At 31.1% G+C, this 27,350-nt stretch overlaps 4 protein-coding genes across 4 annotated transcripts; 3 read left to right on the plus strand and 1 right to left on the minus strand.

The window, feature by feature from the left end:
- Positions 1 to 10,184: 10,184 nt before the first annotated feature.
- Positions 10,185 to 12,383, plus strand: HELRODRAFT_181224 (hypothetical protein; the record flags this gene model as incomplete). Its single annotated transcript, XM_009030488.1, has 3 exons — positions 10,185 to 10,258; positions 10,771 to 10,846; positions 11,748 to 12,383. The coding sequence occupies 3 exons, from the start codon at positions 10,185 to 10,187 to the stop codon at positions 12,381 to 12,383; spliced, it is 786 nt and encodes a 261-aa protein (XP_009028736.1).
- A 3,501-nt stretch (positions 12,384 to 15,884) lies between these two features.
- HELRODRAFT_181225 (hypothetical protein) lies at positions 15,885 to 18,339 on the plus strand (the record flags this gene model as incomplete). Its single annotated transcript, XM_009030489.1, has 3 exons — positions 15,885 to 17,190; positions 17,273 to 17,470; positions 18,077 to 18,339. 3 exons carry the CDS (start codon positions 15,885 to 15,887, stop codon positions 18,337 to 18,339), a joined length of 1,767 nt encoding a protein of 588 aa, XP_009028737.1.
- A 567-nt stretch (positions 18,340 to 18,906) lies between these two features.
- On the minus strand, positions 18,907 to 24,011 carry HELRODRAFT_89246 (hypothetical protein; the record flags this gene model as incomplete). The annotated part of the gene is made up of 3 exons (XM_009030467.1): positions 18,907 to 19,233; positions 22,538 to 22,761; positions 23,522 to 24,011. The coding sequence occupies 3 exons, from the start codon at positions 24,009 to 24,011 to the stop codon at positions 18,907 to 18,909; spliced, it is 1,041 nt and encodes a 346-aa protein (XP_009028715.1).
- A 1,272-nt stretch (positions 24,012 to 25,283) lies between these two features.
- HELRODRAFT_181227 (hypothetical protein) lies at positions 25,284 to 26,390 on the plus strand (the record flags this gene model as incomplete). The annotated part of the gene is made up of 5 exons (XM_009030490.1): positions 25,284 to 25,360; positions 25,551 to 25,673; positions 25,744 to 25,914; positions 26,053 to 26,293; positions 26,346 to 26,390. 5 exons carry the CDS (start codon positions 25,284 to 25,286, stop codon positions 26,388 to 26,390), a joined length of 657 nt encoding a protein of 218 aa, XP_009028738.1.
- Between the last annotated feature and the right edge of the window lie 960 nt (positions 26,391 to 27,350).

Raw genomic sequence — 27,350 nt, forward strand, 5'->3', positions numbered from 1 at the left:
CTCAATCAAAAATGTTTTGGGGAAATTGCCTCAGGATTCAAGTGAGTTGCGAATTTTTTTTGAACGTCCTAAAAATACATTTGATATTTACGGGGTTAATCAAAATATAGAGTGTCGGACTCTGGCTCCTCATAAAATTCAAACTTCAACTTTGGGTAAAAATTTCCGACTCTGACTCCCGACTCCGGGCTCCGACTCCAAGAAATATTTTTCCACTTTTGCATAATTTAAACTTTATTTAAAAATACTTTAGAACACACTTAAAACCAATTGTTTTTCTATTAAATTTACTTAATACATATGTTTTAAAACCTACTGAAAAAAATTATGCGATTTTTTTCACATTATTAGCATTTTTTAGTACTAAAGAAGATTGCATAAATATTTATCTTCTTACACGGTAAACTCTTAGCACTCCACGCTTATGTTCTAATATTGAAGACATTTAAATTTGACTCCGCTTTCATTATTATTCATGACCAACCGCTTTATTTTTTTTCAATTTGTAAATTTTTTAACTGAAGCGCTTCATTTTTTTCTATTTGAATTTTTAATGATATTCTAAATAATTATTTTTTATTTTAAAAAATGTTATAAACATCAGAACCATTTGTAATTTTATTTGCACATTATATTTTCATAGAAAAAAGAAAACAAAAGTATCTAATAATAATCAATAGTTAATAAAAAAATAAAAAAATGTTTCAAAATTTCAAACCGCGTAATAATGTCGAATATTTCCAGGGCTTTTTGGAACCGCTCTTTTCTATCTGCGATGGTGCGCAGCCACATAAATTCATCAAGGTATGATTGTACGTGAGCATCGGACGTACCATTCATTCTTTTAAATTTTTGTTTGGCGCATCGCCACAAATTCTCCACTCCATTTGTGTGCACTCCGTTTACGACCCGAAATGTAATGGAATGATTTACGGTTTGGTGGTTTAGACCTGTTACGGTTGTTATCCTGTTATAAGCAGCTCGTTGATCTGTCTAAACTGTTGTACCTAAAATTATTAAAATCGAACTGTATTTAATAACCAACCAAAATGAATTTTAAAACTTTACCCTTTATGGAACCAACCAGGCAGAACATATCGCCGTATCAATGGCAACAACGTGACAGCATCTCGTCTATCTACTTCCACCAGAAAGGCATCATTTGTTTGCAACTTAAAAACTTACTGCCTGATTAATTTTGTGACGCGGCACCTAAAGTTTCTACACCTCCACAAGTAGCCATCCGCCGTTGTTGTGCTTTATGCAAACTTTTCTTTTATTATTTTTGAAAAACAAACAAATGACAAACGAGAAAACTGTACAGCGTGCAAGGCAATAGTATAAAATGATAACGAAAAAGTTAACGGAGAAAAAATGTTTAAGCATGAAATGTTAAGTTTTATGTTTTCTTTTAAAACATTATGATTTATGATATACATTTATTTTCTTTGGACCAAATGTTCTTTGCTTTGTATGTAACTTCACTTTTCCTTTTCTGTTAAATTTTTTGTCTTTCAATTTGACCTTTTAATTAGAAGCAAAATATCGACTTTCAGAGAATGAAAAAGCACGTGTTTTCTCTTCACTTCAGTCTTCAAAAAAAATCTTCTGATATTTTTTTATTCTAAATTTTCTTCGTCAAATCAATTAATTAAGAAAAACGTTATCTGGGTCCCATAAAGATAATTCCTGATGCAATGGACGTAGTAAATGGCAAATTAAAAATTCCAGATGAATTAAACGATGACTCAAATTAAGATGAGATAGCAAAATATCAAACTGCTTTGAACAGATTCAATAAAGCAGATTGTAGTGCTTTGATTATTCTGTCAACCAACATGACCGATGAAACGTATGAAAAAGTTCGTTCATTCAGTAATGCCAGAGATGTTTGGTTAAAACTTCACAGATTGTATGATGAAGTTAATGAAGATAAAGCATACAACTTATGCATGAAGTTCTTTAGCTATAAAATGGATGAAAGTGATGATGTTGTCACTCATGTTACAAAACTCAAGAATCTTTGGAAAGATTTGAAGGTTGAGTTAGGAAAAGATGAAAACAGTGACTTGTTGCTGATGTGTCAGATGATTGAAACTCTGCCAGAAAAATATATTTCTTTTGCTGCAAGTTGGAGATTGTTGAACAAAACTGAAAGAACAGTCGAAACACTCACAGATCAATTGTGTAGCTATGAGAGACCTTTGGAAAGCAAAACTGAAGGTATTAAAGTATTATTTGTCAAAGCAACAACTAAATGGTCATCTCAAGACATGAAAGGCGAAAGGTCAGAAACAAGATAAATTTGTCAGCAAACCAAAGCAGCTGATATGTCATTATTGCAAATTTCCAGGTCACATTGTAAGAAATTGTGAAAAATGGCATTCTGATGGTAGACCAGCAAAACCAAGAAATAACAATCTACGCGATGAAAATAAGTCACTAGTTGTTATGGAATCAAATGTTTTTGCAATTAATGAGTCAGCGTACACTGATGAATGGTTTTTGACAATGGTGCAACGTGTCATCTAATTTTTTGAAGAAACATATTTCAAAGTTTTGAAAAATTTTCTCAACCGAGTAAATTATATGTTGCAAATGGTGATGCTGTAGAAGCTTTTGGAAAAGGAATTATTCATCTTCAAGTGAAAGTTAATAATAAATGACAAACTGTTAAACTCACAGATGTCTGGTATGTGCCAAAAGTAAAAAGAAGTTTGTTCTCAGTACTTGCAACTCAAGATAAAAACAGAAATAGCTCTTTTGTTTCAACTTCAAGAAATTTTCATCTACTTATTGACAATGTGATAAGTGTTGTTGGAATAAGAAACAACAATGGAAGTTTGTTCAAACTTGTTGCAAAAACTGTTAGACCGTTGAATTCTGAAGTCGAAGTTAACTTTGTCAATGATCAAGATGCATTGCAGTTATACCATGAACGAATGGGACATCAGAATAAGAAACGTGTTAAAATGCATTGATCAAGAGATGTTATTTTTGATAAGAAGGTTGTCAAACCAAATTCAGTGATTTTGCAAGAAGAATGTTGTTCAGATGATACAGTTTCGATTGATGTTGAAATCAAAGATGAAAATAAAGAAACTTTGATTAAAAAAAATATTTCAACAGATGAAGATGTTCACAACCGTTGTTCAGTTTCATTTGATGAAGAAGATCAATCTGACTGTTGTAATCAAAAGACCAAAGGTATGATTTAACATGACAGGAATAATATCAAAAAGCCATTTTGTTATGATCCTTTTGCTATGTCTGCATTATGTGATGTACTTGAACCAGAGAGCTACAAAGATGCCATTCAAAGTGATGAAAAAGTTAATGGTTTAAAGCCATGAACAGTGAAATGAAATCATTAGAGGAAAATCAAACGTGGGATTTGGTAAGTCTTCCAAAAGGTCATAAGGTAATACCATGCAAATGGTTTTACAAGGTAAACACAATCCAGATGGTTTTGTTGAACGTTTTAAAGCCAGGCTAGTGGTAAAAGGTTTTTCTCAGAAAAAGAGAATTGACTATGAAGATTCCCTTGTGAAGACTGAAGTGAAGAGAAATAAACAAGTCAAGAACGTTGCTAAGTTTATTTCTCTTTTTTTAATGTCTTTCAATATTATATCAATTAATTAAACGATCTACGTGACAAGAAATTTAACAGGTTATGGGAATTAATTAAACGATCTACGTGACAAGAAATTTAACAGGTTATAGGACCCAGATAACGTTTTTCTTAATTAATTGATTTGTAGAAGAAAATTTAGAATAAAGAAATATCGTAAGATTTTTTTTTTGAAGACTGAAGTGAAGAGAAAGTCGTTCTCTGAAAGTCGATATTTTTCTTCTAATTAAAAGGTCAAATTGAAAGACAAGAAATTTAACATGAAAAGTGTGTAAACCTCATGTCTGCAAGACAGCGGCATGTCATCGTGGCCGCTATCAAACCGTGCTGTTTTGCCAACCTCACTGCATCTTCTGTGTTTAATATACAACCTATCAGTTCAACCATTTTCATTCTTTCAACTGAGGGGTAAACGACCATTTTTAACGTAAATCACCAATAAATTTTTATTAAGGAAAACGATATAGAAATAGAAGAAATAGCAAAAAGAAAAGGAAAGGAGAATTTCGTTTTTATAGAAAAGCTCTTTCATGTAAGAGATTGCACAAATTAACTATTACATTTAAATTTAATCCATATTTTATTTATATTTAATCTATATTTTAATATATGACCTTATTTTATTTGGCATCAAAATTATTAATAAACATTTTTAAATATAATTTTTTAAATTATTTGTTTAATTACTTATTACAATAAAACAAAGCGCTTTAGTTGGTCATGAATACTAATGAAGGGCGGAGTCAAATTTAAAGTTTTCAATATATTTTTATGTAAACAGCATAAGTGTGGAGTGCTAAGAATTTACCAAAAATACTATCTTTACAAAATTTTCAGATTAAAAAATAGATTATTTTTTAAATTCATACCATTATCGAAGATGGAGTCGTTGAAAAATTTCGACTTCGGCTTTTCAAAAAATTTCTATTCCTACTCCGGCCTTTCAAAAAATGTCGACTCTGACTCCACTCCGATACTCTGCAATCTAGTGTTTAATCTAAACTTCTTGTAAATAACAAATGTGTTTTTATGATAAGGTGTAATTGCTTATATCTCGATTAACAGTTGACAATTAGATAACTATAATATGTTTAAGAAATTAAAGACATATAATTTGAGCGTTAGTTTTATTAAATTAAAGGAACGTTGGTTACCGAGTTAGCTCAGTCGGTAGGAGCGCCATGTATCGCGCTGCTATTATTTGACGGCACGGTTTGAATACTGTTTAAAACTCAAAAACCATAATGCGCCAATGATGCGTACTTCGCATGCATTCATCATGTGCTTGTGCGTCGTGTGGTGCGGATAGTACAGTCATTTTAACACGAAAGTTTAATTACAAGTATAGAATAACATGTAAACTCTGCATTTGACAGGTCTGAATTAAAAAAGATTTAAAACTAGATCAATTTTTTTGTACAAAAAAATACTAAATGAAATTTATCAATTTTGTTATCAAAATTGAAAAATTAAGGACGTTGGAACGGGTGTTGACAGATTAGTGAATTTGATTATGACTGATAATATAAAAGAATTGTTGCCAAAAAATTGTTTAAATTTTATTCTCAATCAAGAGCATGATTTTTGGTTGGATTATGACAAGTTAGCATCAGCAGCTGATAATTATACAGTGCCATATGTAAGAGATAACGTTAAACCATCTCAATGTGGGACGGAACTAAGTACTAACGATACAACTGTACCTCCCCAATCTAGTTTCAGAAAAAAATTTAAACCACATGTTATGAATAGAACCAGAAAGTATTGACTCTGTTTCAAAAGATTGTGATAGACATGTTAACACTCAAAAAAATTTAGCACATCGAGAAACGGAAATAAATGAAGATGATCAATTTTATTTAAGAGAAGATAGCTTATGTTTATTGATAAGATTTTTAACAAAGAAATGATATTGATATTTATATTAAAGTAAAGCCCAATCAATACAGTTGTCGACGGAGGAAAGTGAGGAAGAGAATACGTTTATGATAAATGAACTGATGGTGCTAATTTTATATTTCTCAGTCCACTCGCTTTGATCATTTAAGCAGATTTTTTTATGTGCACACACACAAACACACACACACACACACACACACACACACACACACACACATATATATATATATATATATATATATATATATATATATATTTACAATATTCTATAAATTCTACCGAATGTTTGGCGTTAATATGTTTGTAGTTCGTTTTTTCAATTTTTCTCACTAAAGTTTTTCGGTGAACGTTTAGTTTATTAAAATTCAAAATAAACTTATTTTCCGAATTCATGCTGCAAATAAGGCCATATTTCGATTCCGAATGAATCATCATCAGTGCTTTTTGATGTTTATACAGGAAAATATTGACTTTGTCAAAATGAACATAGATGGAAATTGATTTTGTCAAAATGAACTTAGATGGAAATTAGGTGTCAGGTTTCTTTATTGGCTGGTCATCTTCTTTGGTCTCCTTTTCTTCATCGATAGCATCATATTCTTCTTTGTCACTATTTACAATGCTAGTTTTTGTTACTTCTTTGTTTTCATTGTTGGTTAAGCGCCGGGTTGGAAATGAGTTTATCGTCATCGATAGCATCATATTTTTCTTTGTCACTATTTACAATGCTAGTTTTTATTACTTCTTTGTTTTCATTGATATTGTAAAAATTATTGTCTATTACCAACATATATATATATATACATATATTATATATATTGGTAATAGACCATCATTTATATATATATATATATATATATATATATATATATATATATATGTATATATATATATATATTGGTAATAGACCATAATTTTTAAAACATTCTATAAATTCTACCACAAATACCATTCGTATATATATATATATATATATATATATATATATCACATATATACACATATATACACACATATTTATATATACAATGTATATACATGCTTTAAAGATGATTTATGAAAAATTGAAATAAAACTTTATTTGCATGATGAATTCGGATAACAATAGTTTCATTAAACTTTCATGATGAACTTGGATAATTCAATTTTAAGCAAATAAAACAATTTCTGAAAAATTCTAGTAGGGAAAATATAAAAGACAAACTTTAAATTGATTAATGCCAACAATTCGCTAGAATTCACAATATATATATATATATATATATATATATATATATATATATATTATTAAGAGAAAACTTAATATAACGTTCGTTATAGCAGTTTTCACAAACGCTATCAAATTATAACTAATATTAATAACAAAATACGAAGAATGAAAAGAAATGAACTATAATAAAAAAATGTATGTCTTTAATTGTCTTTTAAATTCAGCAATGTTCATTCCAGGCATTCTGAGGGCCAACGGCAAGCCGTTCCAGACACAACAAAATCATGCAATCCAATCTTTAGCTGTCTATGAGGAACCACAATAATGTTTGAATCGTCAGACCTCAGACGCACACCAGATGCGATCGACGTTTTTAATTTCAGTTTATCTGATAAATATTTTGGAGCTGACCATTTAGTGATTTAAAAACTGTGACAAAGATTTTAAAAACAATTCTTTTATTTATGGGCAACCAATGCAAATCACTCAGGATCGGTGTGGCGTGATTATACCATCGACATCCAGCCACAATCCAGGCAGTTCGGTTTTGTATCGATTGCAGAGTTTTGATGGATCTAGCCGGGAGTCCATAAAATAAAAGTCCATAAAATAAACTATTGCAATAATCGACACGCGAGTGCACCAACGCATGCGCCAGAGTCTGCATTGCGTCTTTATCAAGTGATTCTCGAATTTGTTTCAATCTTCTAATCTGTGCCAAGCCTGATATAGAGATCATTTTAAAATGAGATTTCATTGTTAGGTTTGAATCAATAATAAAACCTAGGTTCGACACTGCTTTACAGAAATCTATTTTTTTACCATTCATAACAACTGAATTTATATCCAAGTTTACAAACTGCTGCCAGGTACCAATAGGAAGAAATTTTGTTTTACCCTGGTTAAGCTTCAATTCATTTCTCGACATCCACAAATTAACCTCCGACATACATTCAATGAATCTCGTAATCTCGTCTTGAAATAACATCGGTTTGCCTGATAACATAATTTGAATGTCGTCTGCATATGCATGGCTTTTAAAATCATAGGAATCAATTATCTTCAGCACATCAGATGTATAAAGCAGAAACAATAAAGGACCCAAAACAGACCCCTGCGGCACACTAGAGCGAACCACACTGACGTAGGACAAACTCCCGTTGAACAAAACCTGCTGTGTTCGGCCAATCAAGTAGCTTCTGAGCCACTATATATATATATATATATATATATATATATATATATATATATATATATATATATACATATATATGTATTATATATTGTCGGAAATTTTAAAATAATAAATAATAAATTAATGAGGAGGAGGATTTTTAAAAGGGTGACAAGGCCCCACGTTGGGCGCCAATTGTCGGAGATTTTAAATAATAATAAATTAAAATGGTAAGAGGAAGCAATCTCCTCCTCTATCTTTCTCAGGGAATTTTTGTATGGTCCGACAATAATTTTTGAGTATATTTTTATCGTGAGTTCGACCAGTCCTGTGTGGCACTGGGCTTTTTCTAATTATATGATTTTACTGAGTAACATATACCAATGAGTATAGAATCCAGCAAAGAACCCTAGGTCCACAAATAGCACAAGAAACAAAACAACGAGGCGGATTCGTTTTCACAGAACCCAAGGCCTGTTTTCACTGGGCCTGTCTGTCAGTCGGTCGGCTTTCGCACAACCTTGGCCTGTTTTCACTGGGCCGTCAAGTCTGATCGGCTTTCGCACGACCAAGGGCCTGTTTTCACTGGGCCTGTCAGTCAGTCGGTCGGCTTTCGCACAACCCCGGCCTGTTTTCACTGGGCCGTCGAGTCTGATCGGCTTTCGCACGACCAATACAAGACAACAAGAGTCAGAACAACACTGGAAACAAATTGTGTGTCTTCAGTACGCGTGCGAAACTATGCCAATGAGCATAGAGTCTCGTACTAAATCCACTTTTGAGAACTTAAGGCGTTTCTGAAACTATGCCAATGAGCATAGAATCACGCGTTAAGTCTCTTAGATACCAGAACAGGCACTGATTACTCGAAGCTGCCTAACTGGTGAACCCAAGGCTGACTCTTTGAGAACTTAAGACGTTTCTGAAACTATGCCAATGAGCATAGAATCACGCGTTAAGTCTCTTAGGGACCAGAAGAGGCACTGATTATTCGAAGCTGCCTCACTAGTCAACCCAGTCCTCTAACTGGTGAACCCAGTTTCTCTCAAGTCTTTTCACACCCTTCCTTATCAAAACAAAATTAGATTTTGTTTCGGGTGTTTTAAAACATAAAAATCTACAAGGCATGTCCAATTAATCAGAAAAAGTACTAATTAAATTTTAAAATAATTTATAATAATTTATGACGTCATCTAAATTGCAAAACAAAAAAAAATACGTTGTCACCTATCGAGTAAATTAACTTGCACCATGCCCCCTATCGAGTGAATAAATTTCGCGTTGAAAATTTTGCAGTATTTTTAGTCAGTATTATTTCATAATTCTGACACTATATATATATATATATATAGATGTTTATATATATAAAACTACCATTGTAAAAAATGATGAAATCTAGCATTGTAAATACTGACAAAGAATATGATGCTATCGATGAAGAAAAGGAGACTAAAGTAGATGACCAGCCAATAAAGAAACCTGACACCTAATTTCCATCTAAATTCATTTTCACAAAGTAAATATGCAAATAATAAAAATATAAATCAATTTCCACAGATGATGATTCATTCGGAATCGAAATATGACCTTATTTTCAGCCAGAATTCGAAAAATAAGTTTATTTTAAATTTTAATAAACTAACCGTTTTCAAAAAAAAACTTTGTGAGAAAAATCGAAAAAACGAACTACAAACATATTAACGCAAAACATTCGGTAAAATTTATAGAATATTGTAAAAATTATGGTCTATCACCAACACACACACACACACACACACAGATATATATATATATATATAAATCTATATAAATCTATATATATATATATATATATATATATATATATATATATATCTGACGAATCTCATGAGAGACAAAACGTACGTTTGGCCTAACGCGGGTAATGGATTACCAATAATATATATATATATATATATATATATATATATACATATTTCATTAAGGCCTATATATATATATATATAACGCACTACAAACATATTAACGTAAAACGAACTACAAACATACTAACGCCAAACATTCGGTAGAATTTATAGAATATTGTAAAAATATATATATATATGTTGGTAATAGACCATAATTTTTACAATATTCTATAAATTCTTACGATGCATAATCAGAGTGGTGCTATCAAATCTCAATTGGACTCAACACACTCAATCACGATAAACCGTGAAATCCTCGGCAGCAACATCAAAGTAATATACCAAAACACCAATTACAAAAACTGCGCATTAGCCAATCTGACGATGACACTAGCCGAAACGGCCGTCAGCCAAATCACAGACTTAAATCTGAATCTGAAAAATTACGTCTTGTTAAAGTCTTATTTAAAAAGCAAATAACTACAAATTGGGGTATTATTTTTGATAGAAAATATATCTATATGGTTGCCTCAGTAACCAATGCCATATAATATATATATATATATTTTTACAATTAAAATATATATATATGTATGTATGTATATGAATTTTCATCATGTTGGAATCTATTTGATGTGCGTGAGTGCGGCGGCGAGAAGCAGCCGCAAGCATTCAAGTGCAAATGAAATGCAAACAAACATATGTCCATCTTAAACATATGCTTAGACAAGAAAATATTTTTGTTACATAGTTTTACCCTTAGAATTTTTAATTAATGTTCATAGATATTATTATTAATGCAATTTTTTACTATTCTATCATATTAATGGAAATACTGTTTGAACGTAAAGTAGTTGTTGACAGCATCATACAGGCATGCTGACGTTCAGGAATATGAAGATAAAGCAACAATAATTATATATATATATATATATATTATATACGTATATATACATATATATTCATATAGATGCACATTCTGGCTTATACCTACAACAGCTTGTTCATGCACGAGACGTGCGTCTGCATACACTCACACATTCCAGGTTGGTTATTAATTCAACGTCTGAGACTTACATCAACGAATTGAAATTTTCACGTTAAAATAGTTCAAAAAATGTTGCTATGGATTATATTTATTTATTTATTGTAATTCCTTAGTCGGCATGTGCAAAACACACATGACATAAATTGTTATTGTGTAAATATAAATAAATGTATATATATATTTATATATACATGTATACATATATATATATAAATATATATATATATATATATATGTATGCATGTATATTACTCCATGATACATGTTCTTTCAATGTATTTTCCATCTCCATATTGAAGAATGTTGCCATATGAAATTAATTGAAAAGCAAAATGTTTTAAAAACTGTTTTTTTTATGTCAATCATTCACTACTTGAGAGTTTAAAAAGGGTCTTTACTATTAAAAATTCATATTTGTGCTGAATGTTTGCAACGTTACGCTCCGATGTTATTTGTTGACTGCTGATTGGTTGTTCATCGAATGGCCAGGGTCCTCTAAAAGATCCGAATTATAATCAATTAAGGTAACTAATTAATTTTTCATTCACATAATTTAATTCTTTTGGCATACTGTGATGAAATGATATAGTTATGTAAAAAATTTATAATGTGGAACAAAACTTCTACAGTACCTTTGCTTTTGTTTCATTTGTTGAAATCACGTGCAGCTCGCCCCTAAGAAGCTAGAGGGCGATTATTCTATATTGAAATTTTGATATCATATGCAACGTTCGCGTCAAAAAATTTAAAGAATGAAATTATGTAGTGGAAGAGTGATGCCGCCATCATCTAATAGATTCAATTTTTAAATGTTTTCATAACTGTTTACCAATACATTTTTTACATTTTAAATGTAGCTGAATTAATTTATTTATTCACAAAATATTCATCTATTCAAGAGGACAGAAAAGCAAATTATTTCTGGAAGTGACAGATTCGACAACCGACAGATGCGAATAAAGGACCGCATTTTGCAAAAGAAGAAATATTTAACAACTCGCAACAGCATATCATCTGTAGACAGTTTAGACCTAGTTCGCATGAACGTACCACCTTCCGCAAGAAAACGGTGGACTACATTAGAAAGCGCTGGAAGAAGTCTTTTTGTTTTATCAACTATTCTTCTGCTTGTTGGAATAAGTATTACCATTTTGGGTTTCATCGATTTAAAAATGGCTCCATCTCATCAGCTTTTTTTGCAAATAATTGGACCTGCATGTCTCATGGCGACCGCGGTCATGTGGGTTGTGGGTGGTGTATTCTGTCGATTGTGGACTGTTGAAATGCAAAGGCAAAAACATTCTATGGAATTGAGAACTCGAGTTCAACTTCACGCGCTTGCTATAGACTTGCTCAAAAATCCTCAAATCTTTTCTACACAAGCTCTTGAAGATCCGCAGATACGAAGTCAACTTTTATTAAAACTTAGACAACAAAATGCTCTTGACACAAGGTTTGAAACGAGATTTGTTATGATATTCATTTGCGATCATGTCGTTGGTTTTTATAATGTGCTGAAAAAAGTGAAAACTTAAAAAATGTTAAATGACTTATTATTTTTTCATGATGAAATATATAAAATGTTAAAGTAGAATGTTCAAAATATTAAAAATTGCGTTTATTAAAAATTTTGTGTGTGATAACTATCGGAAAGATGATACTTGTATGTATTATCTCTTGCCGCATCTACGTATAAAACACGCCCTTCCTTGTCAACAATACTGACAGCCCTCAAAAACTAATAAATATGAAAAAGGCTTAGAGCCATGCAATCGGAAAAATTTTGCAGCAATTGGTATGAGATAAAAAAGCAGCTTTTATGAGCAGTTTTTACCAATGATTATGTCGAATATCTCGGTAAGATTTATATTTAGAAAACAACATTACTTAATGCTTAAAAAAACGCAAAAACATATCAGTTTTTTAGCCTCGTATGCACGATGTATTTTTGACTTAAATTGGAAATAACATAGACTCCTTGGTCATTGAGACAGTAGAAACATGGATCTCACTACTGTTCATCAGAAAATTTATTGCTCCATTACAAATCAGGTGGTTTAAATGTTAGGTCGCTGAAAAAATATATTGAATTTCCGAGAGTAAAACTTTCTAAACTTTTTGGAAATAAACGATAACGACCAATTATGACTCGTTTTTTAGTTTTATCAAAATCGACAACTTGACTATCTTTCTGAATCAAAAGACATAAAACCAACAATTAAAGATTTTTTCATGTTTATGGCCAGAATAAAAAATGTTTTCATCATTATTATTATTATTATTAATTAATTGTTGGATTAACTAAATAACTAATGCGTGGTTCTATGCATTAAAAGAAGTATTATTAAAATACTATTAAAATTATTAAAAGCCCGCACAAATAAAAATGATTATTTCATTTTTGAAAATTTGTATGAATGGTTGCTATCAAACACAAGAAATCTTTTTGTTCCTGCATCATCAACTTCCAAAATCATGTGGAAAAATGTCACATACTAGGCAAAATCATATTTATCTTCACAAAAATTAAAATTTACCTGAACTTTTAAAAAACTGTCATCAACGTTTCTTAAAAGCTATCAAAGTTTCTTAAAGGGACCTCCAATAAATAAATAAATCAAGGCCACCACATTTTGTGACCCTAGGGCCTCACACTTGTAAATCAATTTAATATTTAAAATGGATAACTTAATTGATAGATGTGTAATACAATTAGTTAATTTCATCATTTACTAGATGTACTTGCACTGTCTTCCTTATCTGTGGCCTTACTCTGAGTCTGTGTAATATTGTTTTAAATTAGTAAAATTATTCAAACCAAGCTCTACATTAGACAGTAAACTCGTTCACTTCCAAATGACGTCACCAAATTTTTTTCCCTCAACTTCTCGATTTGCTTTTAACACGTTTCTAATCATTCTAATTTTTAGTTTTTCCAATCTTTTTTTTCTAACAGCACGCTTATATTTTATGTAGAAAAAAGTCATACAAATAATGTTCTCAATAAAAAAACGGGAGCCTTTGTAATAATTTTTAAACTGGTCATCTTTATTCAATTTAAACCAAACTTTTTATTCGAAAAATACGTGCGCTTTCAAGTGGTGTCAAAACATTTAAATATAGTTTTTATTATATAGTTTTAAAATAATTAAAATAATTTTTTATATTCAACCCGAAATAATATATCAAAATACCAAGATACCAAAACATTGTTTACATTAACTTTTATTCAGCAAAGCACTTTTTAAAATATGACCAAAAACACAAAACTTGTTGAACGAAAAATTAATTTTTTTAAATTCTCTAAATCAAACTCTGTAAAATGCAGAGAATGTAACAAAATGCAAAGTACGAAATGATAAAAATATAAACTATTAATATAGAAAGTCTTACATTTGTAAATTTTGAATATAAAATATATTGGTGACAATAAATTAAAAAAAAACAAAAGGTAATCAATAAAATTTAAAAAATGAATAAAATAATAAAAATAGAATAGGTATAATAAAAGTTTAAAAAAATGAAAAACTAAAGAAAAAGCGGTGTACATTCAAAGCCAACCATTTTGTTTTTACTCATCGTTCATACTTATAGACATATGTAAATGGCAGAGTACATTCATTTCTTCAAGTATGACATATGAAAAGTGCACTGCATATATAAATATATATAAATATAAACATATATATATATATATAATATATATATACACACATACGCCCACATTCATAATTATTAATTCTCGAAAATGAGTTGCATACATTCACAAGTTCAATTCAAGTATGAAGCAGAATAAAAAGATTAAAAGATTGAACATATAAAAAATTTGACAATTTTCATTTATAAAAATGTTGTAGTTTTAAATTTAACACCAAGTAGTTCGAATACAAAAAAGCAGTTCATTCAACATAATAAGCTTATGTAATGCACAAGTTGTTTCGATTGGGATAGGATAACTTTTGGTCATAACTTACACAAAATAAATTAAAATATTCGGTTAATATTGATGGTAATTCAATTGACTTTTGTACATCTGTGCACAATCTGAAAAAGATTTTGGACAGTAATTTACTTACTGATTTACTGATGCAAGATCACGTTAGATCACTTGAAAGAGAATGCTATCATCATTAGCGTGGAATGAGATTTGTTCGGAAATCATTAAATAAGGACATTTTACAAAGTCTAGTTCATGCGTTCATACATTTAAAAATTGATTATTGCAATGTTTTGTTCTGGCATTGCAAATAAAGTGAATTGGGCTGCAAAGACTAATGGGTGCATTAAAGTTTGAACATGTTACTCCAATTTTGCGAGAATTGCATTGGCTATCGCTTAAAAAAAGAGTTGTCTTCAGAATTGCTGTTGCAGCTTTTAAATGCAAAAATGGCCTGGCTACCAAATACTTTCAAGATAAAATTGTTCGGAGAGATATTCCAATGCATCGGCTTGGATTGCGTTCAGATGGTTTAAACCTGCTAAAAGTTCCTTTTGCTGAATTGAAAATATGATAAAGAAATTTTGCTATTGTTGGATCGATGATTTGGATTAGTCTGCCACAACATTTTTGTACCCTTGCAACGTTTCAAAAAAACTAAAAGCTTAAATATTTTTTCTGGGCAATCTATGATTTTAGTTATTGGCGTTTTTGAAAAGATTTGAAAACGAGCCAAACGAACACTCATAATAATAATAACTGACAAAGATTATGGCTAGTCACAAAATAAGACAAGTTGTAGGGTAGATATCATTGTTATTATACTTTTTTAAAGTTCTAATAATTTTCTAAATAAATTTTCATTGAAAATTTATTGTAAACTCAGTTGACCCATTAATGCAGTTGGCAATTCGATTTGGTGTGTTACAGCTTATTAACGCATTGTAACAAATATCTAATCTAATATATTTGGAACATAATTAAATGAAATAATTATAGACATCATACTAGAATTAATAAATTTAATAACAATAAATAAAAATAGTTAGAAAATAAAATTAAAATATTTGAAAATATTAAGCAATTAAAATTTTAAACGATGAACATTTTATTCAGTTCTCTAGATTCAATATCAAGAAAATCTTCCAGAGTTCCAAGTATTGATACCAGAAGTCGACTTAGCCATAGCAGTTTAATAGGAACTTACATACATGAAGCGGAAGAAAAATCAATGAAGGTAGGAATAGATTGCAAAAAATCTTTAGAAGCTTCAATAAGTACTGGTAGCATTATTCTTCCAGTTCCTTGCGATCTACCAGGTATCCATATAAGCAGAATTGAAACATTAGATTTTGACGATATGTCGATGCTGTCAGGGTTTGGTCAGTTGGGCTCAAGAAGGTACATAATTATAGAAAGTGACGGATTAAGTGACTGTTCTAAAATGTCTATTCCTAATTCCGAATGCTCATTTTCAATGTGCAGTCGAAGCAGCCGGAGCAGAAGTAGTAAAGATTCAAGCAATTTTGGTTCCAGAATATGGGATTTTTCTTCTCCTCGAGAATCTGAATGGGAAGTAAATGTTCCTAACAATTTACGTCTGGACACTTCAAATGGCTACACTAATTTGCGTCATTCCTCTATATCTTCAAACACAAATCAAAATCCAAGTTTTTTATCACCCATGATGCCTCGCAAAGGATCAACCGTTACGTTTGGCAAAAACGAAACAACTGGAAGGAGACATTCAAGTCCAGCGTCAAGTTTTCGCAAGAAAGAAGGTCGCAATGTTTCACATGCTCCAAATTTAACACATGAAAATAATTTTTCTACTGCAAATAATTCTGGAATAACACCAAAACAACAGTCCAGAGATGCTTCAAACAATGGTTCAAAAATCGAAAGCTCAAATTGGCTGTTTGCAAGTCAACAAGCTTTTTATGGCACTTCAGCTTATAGAAAAAAAAGTGCTGGTGACCAATCTCTTATGTCCATAATTATTGATGAGAACGATGGCGATGAAGATGAGGAAAACAAGAACGCCGGTGTAATGGATGAATCTAATAACAATCACGCACTGTCCGGGCCAATTAAATTTTCAAGAGAACCTCTAAACCCTTATATCAAATCTTCAGCAACAATTCACCAACAAAATTTATCTGCAAATATTGCCGATAAAGAAAACATCTGCGAAGAAAAAAAGTCATCAATGATTCAAGAATGTTACGATGACTCAGACGAGAACGTCTCAAATAAATGTATTAGTTTTTTAAAATCTAAATTGGAAGTAAATGAAGACACAAGAAAAAATGCAGATCGAGGTATGCATGATAACGAAAAAAAAGAAATAGAGCTACGGCGAAGTACTGCAAGTTTCACAAAATGCAAGGAAACCGATGTTAAAGGTTTTCATTTTTATAATTTAATAAATCGTTATAGTCTTTGCAATTGAACTATTTTTGAAATGAAACAAATATTTAAAAACAGATAAAAGCATGAACCACAGCGGAACCGAAAAAACGATGACGAGACAAAAGTTTCCTACATTTGCAGCCAATTTCAAGCCAAAGTTTCGTGAAACGAATTTGAAAAACAGCAACTTGTCAGAGAGAGATTTGCACAGTGAGAAGAAACATGCAGACAATTTCAATTACGAGTTATTAAAAAAAGAATCAACTGAAAAAAGTAAATTGAAGACATTTTTTTCAAGTTTTGTCAAATGAAACGATTTTAACTAAGTGATGAATACTATTGTATAACTTAACAGGATCATTAATTGAATATTTTTTAAACTTTGAATTTAAACAATCATGCACGTATTGAATCGACCATTCACATAAACTAAATGTATGTTGTATAGTTTATACCAAGTATTCTTGTTTTTCTTCGTTTGTGATCAATTTCATGTTTGTACCGCTTCTTGTTTTGATGAAATATATTTTTATAATGAAATACATCTTTGATAAATGAACACAAAAATTAAAACATTGCAGCTCTGTTGAAAATATTTTTTTATTTTGTTGTTGTGTGGCTACATGTTTGCTATATAATGATAATATATTGAGTTTATTTAACAATTAGTGTGTAATTTCGTTTTAAAACATGTTTTTCATTTACTCTAAGTTTATAAAATTAATAATAAATAATTCATTTTTTCAAATGCACTGATTTTTAAGCAAGTTATTAATTCAGTATTCATAAACGTTTAAATATTTTAATGTTTATTGATGCAATAAGATTTGATTAATTAAATAATCATTTTTCATCATTCACACTTTGTTCGCCATTCAGCTGTACTCGGGAAATATTGGTGGGTTTATTTAAAATTTAAAGTTCTCTTTTTAAAATTTTTCATGTTCCAACTATTGAGATCTTCAAGAATCATCTTATTCTCACCTACACTGATTCATTCCTACAGGGTCATTCAATTATTGACGTCACTTCGTATTTCCCTTCAGTGTCAATTCAGCATTATTTTGAATCGTTTTCCAAGCAGTATTTTCATCCTCATCTTTCATTTTAATCAGCCCACCGGTCTCATCTTCTTTGCTTGATGGTCGCATATCCTCTTTCACATATAAATTTAAAATTTGTTTGGCAAAATGTTTTTGTACATTTTAAAAAATATTAATTAATTGCGTTTTTTACAATAAAATTTTTTTTGTAAAACAAAGATTGAGAATAAAATTAATTTTGTTTTGTTGTCGGACCGATTTGTTATTTTAATATGGTTGGTTCCAAAATGTTTTAAGAACTCGAGCTATAAAGCCACCATTAATTAATGCGTAGTTGCCATTTGAGATTATTATTATTATTATAAACGTTTATAAAGCGATTTTTATAAAAAATTTAATGGCCACAGATTTGACTACGTATGCATTCCTCGTGCAGTTTCAGTCTCGATCCCGCATACATTTTGAAAAATATTAGAAATTAAATATTAACATGTAATAATAAAAAATAAACTATGTATACGCCTGCTCTTCTTTTGAGATTTTTAACTTTTCAATAACGTTACATTTTGTAATGTAAATTGAATATTTTTAAGAACTTTGTATCAAATAAATTGGTAATTAAATTTTTACCGGGTTGTAATGTTTAAAAATTTGAATTCTTAACGACTATATTTTTTCACTGTTAATCAGTCCAATTTTTTTTCCAAAAGTTTTTAAAAGGCATCTAGCTTCTTCTTGCATCAAATCAAAACACATTGCCAGCAAAGCTAAGCCAACTATCAAATATAAGGTGCATAAAACCAGTTTTTCTTGAGATGAAGATGGATCTAAACTTGCGCCGGGAACAAAATCTCCAAAGCCAATTGTGGACAACGTTATAAAGCAGAAATATGAACCGATCAGTACGTTCCAATCATTTTCCCACAATCCAAATAGAAGAGCACCGAGACCGATGTAACCTGCAATTAGCAAGAGACTCACGTAAATGGGAACCTGCACATAAACAACAAAAATATGTTATTTTTTATACTGGGTAACAATTTTTTCTTATTTAAAGTTAAAATAATGCAGCTGATTTATATTAAAATCAATATTAAAATCAACATTTGTAATTAGCTTAAAATGATAACATGTAAGAGATTTTACGCAAATGATTGGTTATCATAGAGTTATTTAAAAATTCAGAAAATCGTTGTTGTGCCAGTAAAATATTTAACCATACATGTAGCTGTTTCATAAATTCTAACCAGAGTTTTATATATACAGAGGAAATCAGTTAGACCAGTCGCTCATTCAGACTAATCTTCAAAAAACAAAATCTCTGTCTATTATGCAAGCTTAATTTAGTTGGCTTAATCGGGCCAGAAGATATATATATATAAGCTTTCTTTATATATAACATATATAAAGAAGATATAAGCCATTTAATGGCCAACAAAAAATGTTACCTGCTAACAAGAAATGCACGTTTGATATTTTGTGCGACTCTCATTTACTAAGTGAAAATTTGAAAGCTTACTTTAAAAAATTACTAAAAATCTTTTTAGAATTGACTCTTTTTTGATGTTTCTAATTAATGTGTTGATGGTCGTTAAGATAAATCAACTTCTCAATACCTTTCATAGATATGCATCAAATGAACAACGTGTTTAATGTTCAGTCCAACGAACTTAAAAAAAAAACTTTGCTCGTTTGCAAGTAGAATTGAACCCTTTAACACGAAATACATGTTTTTTTCAAACAAAACCGGTATTTTTAATTTTTTAGATAATCACATTTATATTATAATTTCTTTAATTTAATCTTAAGTTTTACATCGAATATGTCATCCTTAGAGATTTGCACAAGGCCGGATTAAGTGGGCCTCTGTTCTAAACAATAGTACCTTTAAAGTAAAACACAACAATAAGTTTTCTAATAGCAAAAAAAATGGACATGGAAATACGATAAACTATAAACATAAATGCATTGAAAATATAGAAAAATAGGGTAAATAAATTATTAAGACAAACAAACTGGTCAATTAACAACGGAATAACTTTCAAATTCAAAGACATCGGCAATGTAATTTACAAGAAAAAGCAAGATAAACTTCCCAAACTGGCAATTAAATAACAGTTTAAAATTTCTAGGCTTAATAGCTTAACTTCTTTCCTCATATACAATGGTTTGCAAATAATAAAAATTTATTGATTATATATAGAATTCAAAATGATCAATAATAAATTATGAATTTCAGGTTTATAGATCCACCAGAAAATCTTATCTAAATTCAATAATTCCAATTATAAATGACTGACTAAGGCTATGTCTATGAAGATAGGACATCGCCTTCAATAAGTCTACATGTATAAGCAAACGAAATTCTCTTACAACTTAGACACATCAAATTTTTTCTTAACTATTGCTACAAGAACTCATCCAATAACAAAAATCCTTTTTACAAATATGTTACATCTAAACAACACAAAACGAATTTCAGTATAAACAACAAATTAATTAATCCATTTTATTTACAAACTGAAAAACATATTAAAAATATAGGACAATATAATATCATGAAAATCCCAGACATGCTAATTCCTAGCTGAAAAATAATTAAACCTGAAATAAATACATAACCTAACAAAATATAAAAAATCAGAAGAACAATAAATTTTACGACCTATAGTTAAAGAATTCTTTAACGACTGCATTAATAAAACCATAATATATACAGACGGATCAAAAATAAATCAATCTCTAACAGCAGCTGCGGTGATTGTTGAAACTGAAATAAGTACCCATCTTCCAGATAACACATTTATTTTCACAGCTAAACTTCAAACCATTAATATGGCCCTAAATCACATTAAAAACGAAACCAATAAATATTTTATGATAATAACAGACTCTTTGTCATGTGTAAAAGCACTAGTCGGCATAATCACGCTTAAAATCCATAATATATCTCAAAATAAATGCCAACTCAAAATAATTTGAGTGCCAAGCCATAAGGGTATATTTAGTGATGAAAAGTCAGACAATTTGGTTTTAGTAGCCCATCAAAAACCAGTTGGGGACACTGAAATGCTATTCAATGATATTAAAGCTGTAGTAGACCAGGAAGTATATAAATTTTGCAGACTGAATGGTACGACTCCAATACGCAATTAAGGCAGATCATACAATTATCTGATCAAATAATATTCAAAACAAATAGCACTCGATTTACAACATTAAAAATCATTAGAATAATGATAGGACCAACAAAGTTAAGTCATGGACACCTATTAAATAGAACGGCGCAACCTATTGGCCTATATTGCAAACATAAGTTTTCAATTCAACGTATAATAGCTTCCAAAACCACATTTGCTGACAAACTAGTTGATAAAAATCTTTCAGAAAATTTCAAGACAAGCGAAGACGTAACTAAACTTATAGAATTTCTAAAATACTTAAATCTATATGATGGGATTTAATAAAAACAAAATAACCCTAAAGAATAAAACCCCTTTCCAACCAGGCCCACCGTAGCACCATCCAGGAGCTGAAATACCATAAAAAATTTTACATCAAAGATTGAACAGGAGCACTGCTTGGCCATATAGGATAACCATTGACCTCAATGGATAACCAAAAAACATATATTTTGTTGTTTTTACATATGTTTTTTTGTTAGATTGAGTAATATATAAGGCGGTCATGATCGGATTAACCTTGAGACCAAAGCTTATTTTGTTAGTCTCACACCAAAAAATACAAACATTTTCAGCATTTCAACTTTATATTTAATAGAAATTTTGTTTCTAAGTTCCCAAAAATTTGGTTTTATCATATACCGCGTAATTTCCATGGCAAAATCCACGTTTTCATGCTTACCGCCAGTTTGGACTTAATTAAATTTAACTTGATGGAAGGTACGCAAGAAAGTTTGTCTTTTAGTTTGTTCGAATAACCAAATACTTCAAGGACCATACGTCTGCGGATGTAAATTTAAAATAACTTAAATTTTAACCTGTATGTTTCGATTGTCATCCGTGAACAGAGCGTTGTGGATTCCTCGCCTCCATTTTACAATGGTATTGTAGGACTGCCTCAGTCGTTTTGTTTTTGGATGATTTTTCGATTTTATCACTTCGGTATCGACGACACAATTTAGTTTTGTTTCAGAAAATATTTTTTTGTTTGATTCACGTGTTTTTACTGTTTTGAAATTTCGACAGCATGTCAACACAAAATATGATTGCCAGTTCTTGTTTTTGTTTGTTGCAAAATCTTCATTACTGTTACCAAATGTTGTGTTTATTTGAACATCTTTTTTTGACGGTTCTCGCGAGAAAGATTTTTGTCTTTTCATTTTGTTGAAGCAAACACAGCAAAGACCACAAAAAATGTTTTTATATAAAAATCTAAAAATCGTGGCCATAAATCCTCCTATGTGAGTGACAGAGAAAATACACAAAGGAATGCCAACCAAGGCATAAAATATGGTGACAACGCGTCCTTCATCAGTTTTTGGAGCTATGTGGCCGTATCCTGCCAATTCATAAAATCTTAATAACAATGAATATTTTTTTAAAAATAACTTTACAAAACTTATTAATTTGCAGCGTATTAATTTTAAAATATGTTTCAAGACTAGTTAAAAATCACTGAAATTTTTTGCAATTTATGACAAATTTCTTTTGTGTGTCAATATGAAAACAAAAACCTAAGTGTGAACTAGCTACTTGAATTCACAAAATCATTCGGCAAAATTTGAAAATTTTTCTCATAATGAAAATTTTTCACTTTTTAAACGTTTTAATGACTTGAAATTTTCAAGATTTTTTTCAATGAAATATAATGCCGTTTTGAAACAAGTTTATCATAAGAAGTGGCATCAGCAGATGATGTGGTGCATATTTCACCGTGCTTTGTGCTGCGTCTCACTTTTTTTGGGCAGCACTTGAAACGTTTTAACGATATGCCTTAGCTAACCGTCCACAATTCATGGAGACAATTAAGTTAACTATTTTTATTGCTCGTTAAAAAATTTTAACAAATCCTATAAAAACCGAACTGTTGTTTAAACCGATTTATATGAAAAATCTTTCAAAAATTAGTAAAAACCCTGATTATATAAATATGATGTCATCCGAATGTTTCTGATTAAAATAAATTGAAAATGTCAAAAAAAGCTTAAACGAACGTTGTTTAACACTCAATTAAAAATCACAAGCACGTTATTAACAAGCTGCATGAAAAAAATTATTTCATATAAATGTAGCGACTATGATAGTTAATTGAAACATACCTATTGTCGTTATGACGGTGACGGAATAGAGCATGGAGCCGGTAAAACTCCACTGCAGTTCTGCTGATTCGTTCCTATCCTGTCCATTCCAGCCATCGCATTTTGTTATATTAAAAACAAACATTGTATAATTGCGCAATATTTTTGATGCAACGTTGCTCCAGTTTTGTCTGAACAATATATTCATTGACTTTGTGGTATTCCACAGCTTATCAACGTGATAAGCGCGCGATGTTTTCACGTCAAGTTGAGTTTGCACTTCTTTTGAACTTTCTATCCTGTGAAATAGAAAACCTCCAAAGATTGTATAAGATGTTAATAAAATGAATAAACCAAGAGTAGATAGCAAAAACCCCAAAAATTTTTTCAAATAAATTATCGCCAATTTTTTTTTGGTTCTCCACGCCAGACTTTTTTTCGTTTTTTTGATAACCTTTGTTTCATGAGGAACGTTATTCTTGTAACCAGTCCTCCAGTTGTTTTCATGCATTTTCACGTTTTTCCACAGTGACGTCAATTTGGATCAACTACTAATGTATCAAAGACCATGTAGATGGAAGATAATGCAAATTAAATTCGCCTGAAAATTATTTATTAACTAATCTTTCTAATTAAAACCTAAATTTTTTTATTAGTTTTATCAAATCTTCAAAATTTAGTAAATCGTGTAATTTTACACCTGTGTTGCAACCGAAAGTTATTACTTGATGAATTATTTTGCGTTAGAATGTTTCGTAGATAAAAAAAATTAATTACAAGCAGCAAATAAATGCCAGCTTCCTTCTCTTCGTCAGTCAGGTGAACGCAAATGTTATATTTGCAGTTAAAAACCTTAACGACGTAACCAATAACAACTGCAATCAATAATAGTCTCAGTTCACATTGGCATTGATTGTGACGAAACCATGCTCTTGTTCGTTTTCATTCATTTTTAACATTATTCATTTAATTTAATAATTAACAATAAACATTAAAAAAAGCTTAACATATTGTTACAGCCGCTGGAATGATCAAATTGCGCTTTATTGTTTGTTATCGTAATTATTGGTATCTTTGCTATGGTATCTTTGTAATATTTGGATTAGAGGATTTTAAAAATCTAGGCTATATATAGGTCTTGCGTAGCCAGGTTTCCAGTCAGGTTTACAGCAGAGAAAACGAAGTTGTAAATGTGAGTTATGTAGTTACTTGGATTAGTTTGATGTTTGTATTACAGTTGGTATTCAGATAAACGTTCAACAAAATTTGCGTGTGGAGCAGTTGTGTTCATCTATCGGAAAACTTGAACCTAATGAACACTTGATGAACGTTAGAAGCTACAACACTGATTTGGAAATATAGAGATCTTCGAAGTTATAACATTTGTGTTGGTAGTTACGAGAGGCATAGGTTACAACAGTGGCATCAGAAGTAAAATATTTGATAAATCTAAATTTTTCTGCAATAAAGATGAAATCAATACAACTAATCTGAGAAAAATTTTCTGCAATAAAGAAAAACTTAATACAACTAGTCAGAGGAAAAACTATGGCAACGAAATCTCTCCTCGAAAGGAGCGAAGGCGGTTTTGGAGAACAGCCTAAGAGACGCTCTAATAAAAGAAGAATCCGATCCTGATGAATTTGAATTTTCGGATCTTTTGTTAGCTGAAATTAATAAGAAATTTGATCAACAGACAGCCGATATGAACAAAAAATTTGACCAATAAAACGATAAGATCGATCAACAAAACGACGACAAGATCGAACAACAGCTCGCCAAAATGAATAGAAGATTTGATCAACAGGCAATCGAATCAAAAGAAATGGCAGCCGCAATGAAGTTACTGGCATGTGAAATGTCAGCAATACTAAAAAGACTAAACGACAAGATAGAACAACAGTCAATAAACTTTAAGGCTGAATTGAAAGTAAAAATTGATAAAATAGACCAGAAAAAGGATGAAATAAACAAAAGAATTGACGAATTAAAACAAAAGCGCCTTCAAAAAATAGAAGGCATTACCCGGGAAATAAAAAACTAAAAAAAGTGCCATACACGGGTATGCCCCCGCCAAGTCAATAAAAGCACCAACATTCAACGGCTCCGCTTTGAAGGTATTACCATTTATTCCTGCCAAGGACCGTGACAACTTCGAAATTCTAACCGACGCGTTAGACCGACGCTATAGAAACAAATATACATAAAACTTTTACTTAACACAGCTCGACCACCGTATGAAGAAACAAGGGAAACTACTCAACTAGCACAAGACTTAGAGAGACTGACCCTGCTAGCGCAGGTGCTCAGGAATTCAGGAACAAAACGGCAACAAAAGCGTTTATTCAAGCCCTACGATACCCAGATATGAGATATGATTTCACATTATCAAAAATTAAAGAAATCCTGGAACAGTAAATGACACTGGAATCTGCAAAGCTTGATTTAAAAAAGACACAAAAATAGGGCCAATCCACAAAAGGAATGAGTGTTGAAGAATTTTCTCAACAACAGGAGAGCACAACCACCAAATGCTAAAATTGTGAAAAAAGGCATATCAAGAAGTATTGTAAGAGGCCCAAGAGAAGTAACGCTTATCGAAGGAACGAAACGGAAAAAACGGACTTTCGAAAAGATGCCGCCAGTTCCATGTTTGGAACGTTTGAAGCTAACACGTCGGAAAACAAATTAAAGCCAATTTTGCGGAACCAAAGTTGGCTAGAAAGAAAAAAAGGCTTCGAGCAGTATTATTCATGTCTCAAGACTGCATCGCGCGACCAAGATGACCTTTGGGTTGAAAGAAAGATAGATCTACGCAAATGTTTAATTATTACCATTCATACAGGAGCAACTAGATCTATTTTTAGACGAGATATGTCAATGGACCTAAAAACAAAAAAAAATCTAGCAAGTACCTACTTCAAACTGTCACTGGAGGAACGGCGCCTGCGTACGGAAAAATATTCTGCACGGTAGATATAGAAGATCTTGATTGTGAGGGCACGTTTATGGTGGGTAGCAGATATTACTGAAGAATGCATCTTAGGCATCGACTGGATGATGAAGTACGGCTTCTACCTAAATCTGAAAAAACGCGTCTTAAAATGAGAAAACACGGAAGTGGTGATGGGGAACAGTCAGCCAATATTAACGGTCGATGGTGATATGGTAATACCAAGTCTGTCAGAAAATATCATTTGGGTAAAGATGAAAAACAGTGTAACAGCCGACAAATTGCCCTGGTGGAACCTACTTTGACGTTCAAAATACCGAATATCCATGTTGGAAAATGCCTAGTAGAAATAAAAAAAACGGCAAAATTTCTATCTAAGTAATGAATGTATCGAATAACCAAATAAGAATAAATGATGGCAGTGCACACCTACGGAACGTCCATAATTTCAAACACAACCTATTAGACAAGACAATCCTCACTGAGGAAAAGCAAAAAAAGGCCGAAACACTGCTGGCCAATTATTTGGATATATTCTCGACTGGCGACATCGACCTAAAAAAACAGGCCTAGTATCTCACAGTAGAGATACTCAAGGTTGCGAACCAATTAGACAAATTCCACGACGCCTTCTACCGTCAATGCAGGTGGAAGCCGATGAGATGATTTCCATGATGCAAAAGCAAGGCGTTATCGAATCATCGGCAAGTCCCTGGATATCTCTAGTCGTCCTAGTCAAGAAGAAGGATGGTAGTAATCGCTTTTGCGTGGACTACAAAAAACTAAACGCGGCCACCAAGAAAGATAGTTATGCGCTTCCAAGGATTGCCAATATAATAGATACCTTATCTGGTTTCCTGTGGTTTTCGACTTTGGATCTGAAAGGCGGGTACTAGA

The sequence above is a fragment of the Helobdella robusta genome (assembly GCF_000326865.2).
Source record: "Helobdella robusta unplaced genomic scaffold HELROscaffold_69, whole genome shotgun sequence".
Taxonomy (NCBI): Eukaryota; Metazoa; Annelida; class Clitellata; order Rhynchobdellida; family Glossiphoniidae; genus Helobdella; species Helobdella robusta.